The sequence below is a fragment of the Zosterops lateralis genome (genome assembly GCF_965231275.1).
Source record: "Zosterops lateralis genome assembly, chromosome: 19".
NCBI classification, from domain to species: Eukaryota; Metazoa; Chordata; class Aves; order Passeriformes; family Zosteropidae; genus Zosterops; species Zosterops lateralis.
Genome location: NC_139779.1, coordinates 2671670 through 2685511, shown reverse-complemented (window position 1 = coordinate 2685511; position 13842 = coordinate 2671670). Strand labels below are relative to the sequence as shown.

The 13842-nt window shown below is 42.2% G+C and overlaps 1 protein-coding gene across 1 annotated transcript in view; it reads left to right on the top strand.

The window, feature by feature from the left end:
* MED13 (mediator complex subunit 13) overlaps positions 1–13771 on the top strand; it is a 54029-nt gene extending 40258 nt beyond the window's left edge. Inside the window, exons 17-30 of the mRNA XM_083875127.1 lie at positions 871–1038; positions 2077–2300; positions 2834–3023; positions 3526–3991; positions 4618–4837; positions 5402–5593; positions 5699–5922; positions 6360–6502; positions 6630–6788; positions 6880–7065; positions 7225–7373; positions 7600–7773; positions 8841–8941; positions 9573–13771. Of these exons, the coding sequence (XP_083731253.1) occupies positions 871–1038; positions 2077–2300; positions 2834–3023; positions 3526–3991; positions 4618–4837; positions 5402–5593; positions 5699–5922; positions 6360–6502; positions 6630–6788; positions 6880–7065; positions 7225–7373; positions 7600–7773; positions 8841–8941; positions 9573–9705 (2729 nt within the window). The 3' untranslated portion in view covers positions 9706–13771. The remainder of the gene's footprint in view (positions 1–870; positions 1039–2076; positions 2301–2833; positions 3024–3525; positions 3992–4617; positions 4838–5401; positions 5594–5698; positions 5923–6359; positions 6503–6629; positions 6789–6879; positions 7066–7224; positions 7374–7599; positions 7774–8840; positions 8942–9572) is intronic.
* The last annotated feature ends 71 nt before the right edge of the window (positions 13772–13842 follow it).

Sequence of the window (13842 nt, the reverse complement as noted above, 5' to 3'; positions counted from 1 at the left end):
AGCATTATTGTAGCCTTCACTGTGTGTTGGGTCTGCCAGAAATCCTTGGATTTTTTTCTTTGAGGGCCTGACTAATGATGCAGTGTCTTCTTCATTGTGTGTATTGGCTTGCTGTCCTCTAATAGAATTTTCAAGTGGCAACTCTTAACAGAGTTAGGGTGAAAGATAAAGTTATGAATCACAGGTAGCTGTAGTTATAGTTGTAAGTGAAGACGAGGAGGAATCCTGGGAGAACACAGCCAGGTTCCTGTGCCTCGCTGGGGGATTTACCTGGAAAGCCCAGACTGTAAATAAATTGATATTTTCAGGCACAGGGGAGGACTCAGTGTTACTGGTCTGGTGTTTGGGATAAAAGGATGTAAAGATACTTTAAAACAGAAGACTTGGGAACTGTAGCCATGCCAAATTTTGTGTCAGCTTTTCATTCTAAAGGCCTGTACCTGAAATGGCCCAGTGGTGGCTCTGGATGAAATGGGCTGAGCCTGCTCGAGGCTTCTCTCGACTTCTCTGAAATGAGCACTGGGTGGCAGCCTGCAAATCCGCCTTTGTTGGGAGGGACAATCCAGGAGTTTCAGGCTTCTACTACTTGTTTGGGGGGAGGCTGGGTTTCTTTTTGTTTGTTTTGTTTTTATTTCAGGGTGTTTAACTTCCAATGGGAAAAATTCTAGAGCAAAAAACAAAACTAAGAAAAAGAGCCATCTGTGTATTTTTGTTGGGGAAGAGGGAGAACCGTAAATCTGTGAACAACTTTATATATCCCAACCTTCGGGTGGCCCGCGGGTGTTTTTTAGAAGGGAACGTTTACAGTGGAGGTGGTTTGGGGCTGGTGGCCGTGGTGCAGCTGCCCTGAGCACGTTTGTGTCCCCGCAGTGGTGGATGTGAGCATGCAGTGTTCCCAGGACATCCTGCGCATGCTGCTCTCGCTCCAGCCCGTGCTGCAGGACGCCATCCAGAAGAAGCGAACGGTCCGGTCCTGGGGCGTGCAGGGACCCCTCACGTGGCAGCAGTTCCACAAAATGGCTGGGAGAGGCTCCTACGGTAACAGCTCCATGGAATCCTGCTCCATGCAATCCCCTTCCTCTGCTCCTAACACCCAAACTCCCTGGCTGGTGCTGCTCAGCCTGTTGGAATTCTGAACGGCACTTGACCTTTCTTTAAACTAACGACAGCTTATTAGACAGAGGAGAATTCTTCCCTTTAGAAAAACAGAAAATATTTATATTCCTTAAAATAGGCAATGAATTAAAGATGTGCATTTAAAATTTACAACTTCAGTTGCGCTGTTTGTGTACACCTGACGCTTCAGCCAGTGAGGGACTGAAATTGCAAAGATGGGTTTAGTGTTAAAAACAGGGTAACTGCTCAGGTATTTGTACTCAGAATTTTTCCTTTCACTCCATTTTAATTATTCTAAAGATAGGGAGTTAAAAACACTGATTTTGAAATGCTTGAGACAGTGTGCTTTATTGCTCAGCACTGTGTTCAAGATCTAGGGTTACTCAGTGTCCCATCTCTGATAAATGTTTGGAGTGGCCAACACGTGATGCATTTAGAGATAGAAGGTGAATTTTGTGCACTCACGATTTAATGACTTCATTAGCATATGAGATTGATTTACCACTGTGTTACAAGAGTGACCTTTCACCAGCAGGTCTTCCGTAGCTATATTTAGAACGTGGCAATTATACATTTACATGTTCTGAAGTTTGTTTCCTTCTCTGGCCCTTTACCCATCTGCTTAGAATATTTACATTTTTTCCCTTGTCTTTGGCTCTGTGGGAAAAGGTTTCCTGGACAGTGTAGATCTGTTCCTGATTGCCTGTGCACTGATAGAAATGTAAAACACTGTGGAACTTCTTCCTGAGGCTCTGAGATATTTCAAATAACAACAATCAGCTGATGGGTTTTTTGCAGAGGGCTGGATCCTACACTTTGGATCTGTAAAATGAGAACTGTTCCATTGATAGCCAGCGCTCCTTCCTGTGAGATGCTGAGAACACCAGAGGCTTTTCTATTCATGTTTCCTTGAAGTTCATTTTAAGCTTTCTGCTTAAAAAACACGCCTTGCTTTTCCAGGAACTGATGAGTCCCCAGAACCACTGCCAATCCCAACGTTTTTGTTGGGATACGATTACGATTTCCTGGTGCTGTCTCCATTTGCATTGCCCTACTGGGAGAGGCTGATGCTGGAACCTTACGGATCTCAGCGAGACGTCGCCTACGTCGTGGTGTGCCCGGAGAACGAGGCTCTGCTCAACGGAGCCAAAAGCTTCTTTAGGGATCTGACTGCAATATACGAGGTACAGGATTTGTGGCAGTTTGCAGTGAAATGGATTTGGGGAAAAGGCTGTTTCTAATACGTGCTCATAAGGACTTATCGGGCTTGTCGGAGCTGATAGCGACGCCTGCTCAGAATGCTATCTGGGAAAGCTGCTCGGAGGGATTTTAGGAATGGGCACTTGGAAGATAAGGGTTTGTTCGTGCTGCTGTTCCCCGTTCCTTATAAACGCCACCCGGTGGCAAAGCTCTGCATTGCCACGTTAATTGTGTTACCGCCACTTAATTAATTAATTACATGCTTGTATTGCTTGGATTGAGTGAAGATTAGAGCTGATTATTATCAACCTTGTTTTCTTGCATTCAGGAAAAACGCTGACAATAACCCATAAAATCACTATTCAGCATTTCCTACTGGTGGAATTCTAGAGTTAAAACGTTACTTTGGAATGTTGTAAATAAAACTGAGATTTCTCTGCCTTTCTATGATACATCTTTGTGTGGTATTTAATATTTAACAGCTTTTAAAGCTTTTTTTTTTTTACCTTCTTTACAGTCCTGCAGGCTTGGTCAGCACAGACCCATCTGTAAGTTACTGCCTGATGGGATCATGAGGGTTGGACCTACAGCCTCCAAGAAGCTCTCGGAGAAGTTGGTCACAGAGTGGTTCTCACAGACAGCCAATGCCAACAACGATGCGTTCTCCAAACTCAAACTCTACGCTCAAGTCTGCAGATATGAGCTGGGTATGACCTTGTTTTAATGTTCCTTATTTCATGCAATTGCCACTTGCTCCTTTGCAATAGAGAAGAAGGAATCGTGGCTTATTGGCTTATTGATTGGGGCAGTTTTCTGGTTTTAAATTGTATTTTAAGTGTGTGCTAAAATGGCCTCTTACCATCCAGCAGTGCCTTTAGGGAATAGCAGTGTGGCTGCCTGACAGGGAACTGTGGTTGTCTTCTTGTATTGGTGACTTGGATTCTGGAGCAGTGATTTCCAGCAATTCAACTCATCTGGCAAAAAGTTCTATTAAAAACAGATTTCTTGATATTTCTGAAAGGCTTTTATGAAAATATTAGAATTTGAAAATTTAATACAAGTATTTAAATTTGAGAGGTAAAATGTTTGCTCAAGGTTTGCCCTGTTTTGTTACAACTGTAGATTTCAGTGGGTGACATAAGCATCGAAACCGCTGCAATATGAAATTTATGTTTTTTTGGGTTTTTTTTTTTTTTTCCCTCATTTTAGGTCCTTATCTTGCTTCTCAGCCTTTGGACAATTCTCTACTTTCCCAAACAAACCTGGTCCCTCCCTCCAGCCAGGCAGCCTCTGCTCTGCCCCCAGTGACAGCCCCCGCTGCCAATCCCAACACTCCGTCATCGGCTCCCGCGGCTCCCACCAGCAGCACCATCACCGTGACCTCCAGCAGTGCCATGTCCTCTGCAGCCACTACAGCCAACTCCACGCTGACCACCACTGCCCCGTCCTCCTCCTCTGCCAGCCTGGCCAGCGGCATTCCCACGAGCAAGCCTTCCTCATTCCCACCTTTCAGCAATATGAACAACACCACTCCTGCCTCCCTGCCCGCCCAGGCTGCACCGGTCCCAAACGGGCAAACTGGGGGGCAGCAGCAACAGCCAACACTGCAAACAGCAGGGATGTCTGGAGACACGGCTGCAGCTCCTGCACAGCCCCATCCAGAGGTTTCTGAAAGGTAGGGAGCTGCAGTCACACCTCCAGCTGGAAAATCAGCTCAGCTAACATGGACTTATGATTGTGTTCTCACCCCTTCAATAAAAATCCTGAATTTATTTTCACCAAGTTGCTTTTAAGGGTGAAGGAGAGTGCAGTTGTGGTGGAGCTGAACCTTTGGGTTCCAGTTGTAGCTGCAGTTCTAATTACATCTTAGTGTCTGCTCTGGTACAGAAATAAACTTCCTTTTTTTTTCTTCTTTCTCTAAAGAGAGAAAATTCACCAAACTACTCACTTCAATATTTTAAAGGGCTGGGGAAGGAGGGGGAGATAGATAATTGGCACCATCTTAGAGTTCTATTTTCTGTAATCAAAGTTAGTGTCATGAAGACAACTCTTACTGCAGATATTCTTGTTCCCCAGTTAAGCAATAGTTGAGCTGCTGTAATAAAAAAGGCTAAAGGAAAGAAAAGGGATTCAGAGTTACTGATAAGCTCCTATACAAAAATGACATAAAAAGACTGTTTCTTACACCACAGTTGACTCAAAGATCTTTCAGATGAATAATTGACAATTTGATCTAGTTTTGAAGTAAACCCAAATCTTTATAAAACTCAGCTGTAACTGATTTCAAAATTTCATTTCCAGCACTATGGATCGTGATAAAGTCGGAGTCCCCACAGATGGAGATTCACATGCTATCACCTATCCACCTGCAATTGTAGTTTACATAATTGATCCTTTCACATATGAAAAAAAGGATGAGAACAGCAGCTCATCCAGTTTGTGGACACTTGGACTTCTGCGCTGCTTTCTGGAGATGGTTCAGGTTCTTCCTCCCAACATCAAGAACATCATTTCTGTGCAGGTGAGCCAACAGAAACGAGCAGAGTTCCTTGGGGGCAGTAACATCCTCGAGGTGGAAGTTTAATTTCCTTCATGAACATCACTTACAGTTCTCCAGCTGTAAAATCATTAGGTTAAAGCTTTTAGAGCAGTTTGGGTGCTATTAACCAAAGCTGAATCTGGTTGTACTTTCCAAACTTACCAGTTTTATCTCAGAGGAAATGTAGTGCCCACTCCAGTGATGAGTTAAGTATGAGAAAGCTGCTGGTCCTGTACTGGAATCTGCAGCCTGACCCTGCTGGGCTGTAGGTAGAGCTCCTTCCAGCAGCAGCTGCAGGGCCACTCAACAGAGAGCAGCTTTTTAGGGGAATCATTAAAATTCTCTTCTAAACAAATGATTTTTTCCCTCTGAAGAAAGTTTCAATGAGGATAATTTCTTGTAGCCCCACAGGGCTTTAGAAGAAGTGAAAGAAATTTGACTGTAATGTAAAATTTAAAAAGCAATGTACCAAGTACTGTGTCAAAAGCCATTGAATCTGTTGATCAAACAATGATTTACTTTTTTTTCTCCTCTCCTCTGTTCTAGATTGTCCCATGTCAGTACCTGCTCCAGCCTGTGAAACACGAGGACCGGCAGATTTACACTCAGCATTTAAAATCTTTGGCATTTTCAGCTTTCACTCAGTGTCGGAGGCCTCTTCCAACTTCCACCAACGTGAAAACCTTAACTGGCTTTGGCCCAGGTTTAGCCATGGAAACTGCTCTCAGGAGCCCTGATGTGAGTATTAATGAGATTGTGGAATTATCTAGATCAACCAACCATTTTTTATATTAGGAATAATTTCTTCCCCAAACTTCATTGTCTGTTCTGTCATCTTTCTAGAGACCTGAGTGTATTCGACTCTACACCCCTCCTTTTATACTGGCTCCAGTAAAGGACAAGCAAACAGAGCTGGGAGAAACTTTTGGAGAAGCTGGCCAGAAGTATAATGTGCTTTTTGTGGGCTACTGTTTGTCTCACGATCAGAGGTGGCTGCTTGCGTCCTGTACAGACCTCTATGGAGAGCAGTTAGAAACTTGCATAATTAATATTGATGTACCAAACAGGTAAGGACCAAACTTGAGTTCATTTTTAGCAAGTATATTTTCTTTCATTCCCTTGAAGAATTACATTTGGTTTGGTGCTGTAAGAGTAACTGACTTTTGTAGATGTGCTGTGTTGCAAAAGTGGCTAAAGCAGATGAATATTTTCCCTATTATGTGCATATTGTTTTGAGTTAAATTTCTAGAATTTAGTTTCATGTGATTTTTGAGTGTTTCTCTGTGTGTGTTCATATTTCCCCATCTCACTTACTGGCTGTTAATGTCGGTTTTAGAATGTGATTGAGTTAAAAAACCCAAACCCCCTGAAGCTCTAGCTGATGGATTGCAATACTCTTGGGTCCTGTGAATGTTCAGCTTAATACAAAAAAGTTCTAACTGTGGCATTTAGAACTTGTTGCAGGTGGGTTTTAGCTTTGTCTCCTCTTCTTTCCCACTTCTAGAGCTCGCAGGAAAAAGGGCTCTGCCCGCAGACTTGGTCTCCAGAAACTCTGGGAATGGTGCTTGGGACTTGTGCAGATGAGCTCTTTGCCATGGAGAGTTGTCATAGGCCGCTTGGGAAGAATAGGACATGGGGAATTAAAAGGTAACAGCAGCATATCTTTTTTTAGAGTCTAAAGCTTGATTTGAAGCTTTAATTTTTCAGCAATATCAAGTGCATCCATCCCTGTTTTTTTGGGAGAGAACCTCACTAAAGAGATTTCCCTCCTCAGACTGGAGCTGTTTGCTGAGCCGCCGGAACCTGCAGTCCCTGAGCAAGAGGCTGAAGGACATGTGCAGGATGTGTGGGATCTCTGCTGCAGACTCCCCCAGCATTCTCAGTGCTTGCTTGGTGGCCATGGAACCCCAGGGATCCTTCATTATTATGCCAGGTATTTGGAAAACTCTTTCTCTTTTTGGCACGAGAACTAAGAGAGTTGAGGCTTTGCGGAACTGAGGAGATGTTTGATTTCTCTCCCGAAGATTCCGTGTCCACGGGCTCGGTGTTTGGGCGCAGCACCACTCTGAACATGCAAACGTCTCAGCTGAACACGCCCCAGGACACGTCCTGCACTCACATCCTGGTGTTCCCCACCTCTGCATCCGTGCAAGTGGCATCATCCACTTACACCACTGAGAACCTGGATCTGGCCTTTAACACAAACAATGGTTTGTATTTTGGATTTTTCCTTGCCTTCTAAAAACCCCTCGGCGCTTCCCCTATCATTCATGCTAAGGAACCATTTCCATTTCTATGGAAAATCACTTTTTTTTGAATGTATTCGTAGTGAAATTGTAGGAATTCACTGGGTCTTGTTCTTTTTCAAGATGGAGCAGATGGAATGGGAATCTTTGACTTGTTAGACACTGGAGATGATCTTGATCCTGATATTATAAATATTCTTCCTGCATCTCCTGGTGGATCCCCTGTGCATTCTCCAGGGTCCCACTACCCCCACGGAGGTGATATGGGCAAGGTAACTATAGGAGTAAATACAGTTTTTTGTGTGTGTGTGTTTTGTCTGTTTTTTCTTCATCTGTTAATTTCCTTTTGTGGAATGAAAGGGTTTAGATCACTTGGGCATTGGATTGTCATGTCATGCTTGGATATTTCAAAATACTTTGTGTTTCAGAAGCTATTACAGATAATTTCTATTAAATTTGTGCTCCCCTAATCTGAAACCTTTGCCTGTTGTGTTCCAGGGTCAAGGCACAGATCGATTGCTTTCCACAGAATCTCATGATGAAGTAACAAATATACTGCAGCAGCCACTGGCCCTCGGTTATTTTGTGTCAACTGCCAAAGCAGGTCCATTGCCTGACTGGTTTTGGTCAGCGTGTCCTCAAGCACAAAATCAGTGTCCCTTGTTTCTTAAGGTACTGTCCTGGCAGAGACTTGTGCAGCCTGAGGGATGTGGGGGTGAAAACTGTTCTGGTTAAACCAAAGTCAATGCTTGTCTCTGGGGAGAGCTCTGGTTTTGCTTCAGGTGTTCAGTTTTTGAGATGTGGTTGTTTGGAAGGTTCTGCCTTGCTCCTGGTTTCTTCCTGGCAGTCTGGAGTCTTTCTTCTCCTGGCTTTATGCTCCAGGATTTTATAAGAACAGGTCGAGTTCCTGGACAGAGCTCTGGCTAAGGCTGGACTCCTGTGGGGACTGGTGGTGGAGAGGGAGGCACACAAATACAGTGTAATAACTCAGTTACCCTGGGTGAAATAAGGAATAAATTCATCTCTCTCTGTATTGCACAAAGCATAAAAGCTGGTTTTTTCCACGTTAGGTTTGCCAAGTTATAGCCATTGTATCATCTGTCTGGGTGTTGTCTGAGCCCCTTATCTCCTTATGGCACAATCAAGACACACTTGGCACAATAAAGGCCGTACATTGGTTTACAGAGAAACTTTCTGTATTAACAAATCAGCATCTCTAATACTGTGCTTTGTTTTCTGATGATCCAGAGATATCTTCTCCAGCCTTGTTTGTGTCTGGATTAGCAGTTCCTCTTGGCCTGAGCTCAGCTGTGGCTTTGGCATAGGATATTATTTTGAAGAGAGGATTTATTATTTACACTGAGCAGCTCTATATATGAAATATAAATAGACCAGGCCTATAGAAAGCAACTGAACTTCCAAGTGTTATTAGACATCTTGGGCCACCTGAGTTGCTTTTTTAATAATCATTAAATGTAGAAAAGGAATTAAAAATTCCCTAATATATATTACAATACTAGCACTGTGCTTTTAGCAGAGATCTGTGTGAGAGAACATAAATATTCTGATAAATAAATATTCTGATAAATATCCTGAACTCGTTGATGGCCTAAGGATAAGATTTGTTTTGGCTTGTGTGTCAGACAGAGAAAGTGACTGCAAGCTACAACAACATGGGGGGAGGAAATGTGGTGGTGTTGATCAGGCCGTAACTTCTGGCTTCCTCCTTCCTTCCTCAGGCCTCTTTGCACCTCCACGTGCCTTCAGTGCAATCAGACGAGCTACTCCACAGTAAACACTCCCATCCACTTGATTCTAATCAAACTTCTGATGTGCTCAGGTATTGATCATTGATCACTTGCAAAAATGTTGTGTATTTAATTTTTAATGCTGCTGCAGGTTTGTTTTTCCTGCTGTTAGGTTTTTTTTTTCTTTGTGCAGCTGATAGCCTTAGTGCAGATAAATTGCTGTGCTTTAAGTGATTGTCACAGAGCAGTGGAGTTAAAACCAAACATCTCTAAGCCCTTCTTTAACATTCAGCCTTTGAAAACGTTTGAAAAACAACTAATTCCTCAAACTAGAAGGGAGTTTGAGGTCTAGCAGAAAAGACAGAGATATTTAAGCCAGAATATTGCACAGCACTCTTGTGGAAAATCTGAAGTGCTGAAGGACAGGAGCCCAGACCTATGTAAACATGGGATGCTAATTGAGAAAACATCAGATTATTTTTCCTTTTCTTTAATGTGAACCTCTTAGTATGAATTAAGAATAGACTATTACAATGATAGTTTTCCAGCAAAAGCAAGTTTAGCTCTGAACTGCTCTAATAATTTGGAAGACATATTATTTCTGAATGTTGGCAAACCTACTTTATGTTTTTGATGCCAAAGAAGCTGGATTATAGTAAATCAGGGCTGTAAAATCCTGGTGAGAAAATGTGTTGGCCTGACAGAAGGCTGTTTGTTTTTCAGGTTTGTTCTGGAACAGTACAATGCACTCTCCTGGCTAACCTGTGATCCTGCAACCCAGGACAGACGCTCATGTCTCCCAATTCATTTTGTGGTGCTGAATCAGTTGTATAACTTTATCATGAATATGCTGTGATCTTCATCTGAATTTTGCAAGACAAAAATGACGAAAAGGGATATTTCACTGCAGGACTAAGTTATAATTCTTCTCAGTGCGAGTTGTTTGTGATGGGGTATGAATCTTGTTACTTCCAGCAAATATTGTTTTGACTTGTGAGAGGGGCACCCATCGCCCGGCTGTCTTTGAGTCACTGACTATGGGGGACGCTTCAGAACGATGATCAGAAAAGTGTATTATAACATTTTTAGTAGCAAAATTAACCATTTTTCCCCAGCCACAGTATTTGTGAAGAGTAATGAGCCATAGTACCCAGTCATGGTTAATGAATCTTAAAAGCATGGAGATGAGAAGAAACATGAGGAACAATTAAGTTTCAACCTATGGCTTCAGAACATCAAGATGTTCTTGTATTGGATTATAGTACTTAGTATTCAAAAATGCCTGCATCTCTTATTTATTGTAAGTTTTTAAATGTATAAATTGTCTTATATTTCTTAACCTCTTTTATAAAAATTTTCCTAGAAGGTTTATACTGCCTTCTTGCTTTAAAGCAATTGGTCTAAAATATATGTAATCGTCTTAATTAAAAGTTGCAGTAGGTTGCTTTTAGAGTATTATTTTTTTGTAAGGGGTGGGTGGGGACAGTAAATTTGTATTGTCTTGATGTACAGTTTAATGGGGATAGAGGGGTTAATGTCCATACCATTGTGTGTGGGGGATTTACAGCTAAGCTGTAGTTGCAGAGTACATGTACAGTAATGAAGTTCACTGTGTTTATATAAATTGAAAAGGTACCGGGTCTTACAGCATTTTATATCACACCTTTACAGAGTAACAATGGCAATATATAAGTGATATTGTAGGTGGTTTAACTTGTAGTGAGAATAACATGAATAAACTCTTCAACTGAAGTTTGTGTTATGGTTCAGGGCTGTGGCTAGATTCTCAGATCCACTTCCAGGACACAAGTTTTAATATCACAAGAATATCTCTTGTGCATTGTTGCTCCCTGGATATTCTTGGCACTGTGCTCACTGCATTGTTTGCTTCCACTTTTGTGATAAAATGCCAATCTGAGGCAGAACACACAGAAAACTCTGACCTTATCCAAAGTCTCCTGCCAGGCTGAAATTTAGCCCAGCTCTAGCCATTTTACAAATGCAAAAATAGTCAATCTTGACTTTAAGATTGGTGTGTGTTTAACTAAAATGTGGTGTATATAGATTCTCAGTGAATTCTGGTATTCAGATTTTATTCCACTAGTAAAAAAAAAAACAAAACAACAGCACGAAACCCTGAACATTTTCCTTTTCCATGTAATTTTTGGTACTGTGGTGAAGGTCCCAAGTATCAGTGTGTGGCCTTCCCCTTATCCCATTTTCAGGCTCTGGCTGGGGCATGTGCCAAGGAGGCTTTGCCCTCCCCAAGGAAGGGACTGACAAAACCACAAGGCTTTCCAGAATGTCTCCCTCTATCTACAGTCACCATTTTTTCCTCAGTAGTTTCCTTCCTTTTTTCCTAGCACATGCCAAATGTCTGGTGCTGCTCTAAAATAGCCCCTACGGGTGCTGAAGAGCAGCTGCAGATGCTTTTTCTGGGTTGTTCCTTATCTGACTGCCAGATGAAAAACTGAACTCCTGCAGCGCTCCCGGGAGCCTGTCACCATTACCCAAGTCCTGGGTCTTAATATTGTCTGTCTCACTGATTTAAACCTGTAAAAGGAGCAAGTTTTAAGATCCATTTGTGCACCTGCTGTTAACCCTCTCCAAGGAAGAATTTGCTTGCATTTACCAAACTTACTGTGCTGATGAAAATCTTGTTTCGTAAATGCAAAAGGCCTGCCTGAGGTGATTTTTTTTTTTTTTTTTTTACGTATGAACAGTCTCACTGAATCGTGTACATACAATATTAGCAACTTTTTTTTGGTTTTGTATAAAGAAGCTGTACAATTGGTGATGAGAATTTTCAGTCATTTCTTCAGAACAACATGAGTGCAATCAGAAGTTAGCATATTTTGATAAATAGAGTTAAAAACTGGGTCTGTCCATGACTTTATCTCGGTAACGCACCGCAGATTAAACGGCACATTATTGTCTTACAGAAGGTTTTTCTCATTTGGTTGGCTTTTTAGAAGTGGAAAAGTGCTCCTAAAACTGGAATTTTCAAAGTGTATGTCCTTTTTTTTTTTATTTTTTATTTGAGCTTTGTCGCTGAGTGGTCATTTCTAACCCTGGCTCAGTTACCCAAGTTCCAAGGGCTGGGTTTTGGTGTGGCTTTGTTTTGTGTTCAATCTGACTTGTATTCCTAAAGGTAAGTGAATCAGCTGCTGCCTCGACGTTGGTGTCACTGTATTCTGTTACCTGGACCAGCCTTCCCTGTGAAACTCCTACTGTGAAAGCTGCCAGTTTCCCACTCCTCCCCTCCATCAAATACAATTAAATTATAATATTATAACCACTATCAAAGATTAAAAGGGCCATTTCTGGAGTCACAGCCGGCATTGTACATATCAAACCTGCCAGCACCACGGAGCCAACTACTATATTGGGCTTACTTTTTCTGTTAGCAACTTTCATTTAACTATTTTAACTGCACATAATAGCTGGTTTATAAATGAAATTGTCACAATCCAAAAGTCGAGGTTGTTTAGCAAGTACAAGCTTAAATAGTTGAACATTTCAGCTACAGCGTTTCAAAATGGCCTTGCAAGAAAATGTTGTTCCTGTCAGTGCTTTAAGCAGCTGTGGAGGTTTATCTCTTCCAATGAAAGAAGAAGCTGAGATCCTTCCTGTCCAATTAAAAATACATATTTTAACCCAGCTATTACTGCATTTAAGCTTTTTAGTCACCCTTGACTCGCTACTATTTGAATCAGGTTTGTGAAAATCCAGTTGCTAAGAAGACCAGCAAGGCCACCAGCTGTACTTGTAACAACCCTCACATTTTAAAAGTAGCTGTAACATTTAGATCTTTCTAACATTCTCTGAAATAATTAAAGATAAATGGATTTATATTTAAATCCTCAGCTATGTTCTTACTTAGCTGTCAGTTATGGCGCAGATTATTGTATTTCTATATTTACCTCTGATGGTAATTTTAACTTTGTGTGTTGCTATGAAGACTTGCCGATGTCTTTAATCAAGCACTATTCGTTAATACTGTAATATCAACATATTATGTTGCATTATTTTAAAGCTTTCAAGAATAAGAGTAAAACATTAAAAAAAAAAAAAGCTATTGCACCATATAATTTGCTGCACAACAGTTATGGCACCACATATCAGTCTGTTGGGATAGTAATACTGCATCAACCTTGTTCTGATCTGGGTTTCTTTGGAGAATTCATTAATGGGGTGACACTGTACAACATTATTGTCTTGCAACCTCCAGATGGGAAGGTGGTTTTGTTTGTTTTATTTTATTTTTTATTTTTTTTTTAAAGTAAAGGGCCCAGGACTATGCTTTGTACTTAAAGGTTTTTTTTAATTATTATTTGTGGGTGTACTTTTTATTTTCAGTGGAGTAAAGCTTAATTTACAGTAAAAACTGGATTTGGGACCTACCACAATCCTCAGGGTCACTTTTTCAGGATGCTACTCATGGAGCTTTAGGTTTTTCCGAGTCAACTGGACGTGAGGACCTTGCCTAGCGCTGGCTTGGGACGGCGCAGCCTGTGGCCTCGTGACTGGACATGGCACCCCTGGGCACAGCTGGACACACGGGGAGCTGCTCCAACACCTCAATGGCACACCTGAACACACCATGGAGCTGCTCCAACATCTTGGTGGCACAGCTGGACATGCAACGGAGCTGCTTCAACATCTCCATGGCATGGCTGGACACACCAGGGAGCTGCTCGAACACTTTGACAGCACACCTGGACACACTATGGAGTTGCTCCACACCCTGCAAGCACAGCTGGACACACCAGGGAGCCACTCCAACACCTTGACGGCACGGCTGGACATGCCAGGGAGCTGCTTCACACCTCGATGGCACAGCTGGACATACCAGAGCGTTGCCCCACACCTTGCTGCCATGGCTGGACACACCATGGAGCTGCTCCAGCACCTTGATGGCACAGCCAGACACACCCTGGAGCTGCTCCCACATCCTGCTGCCATGGCTGGACACACCATGGAACTGCTCGAC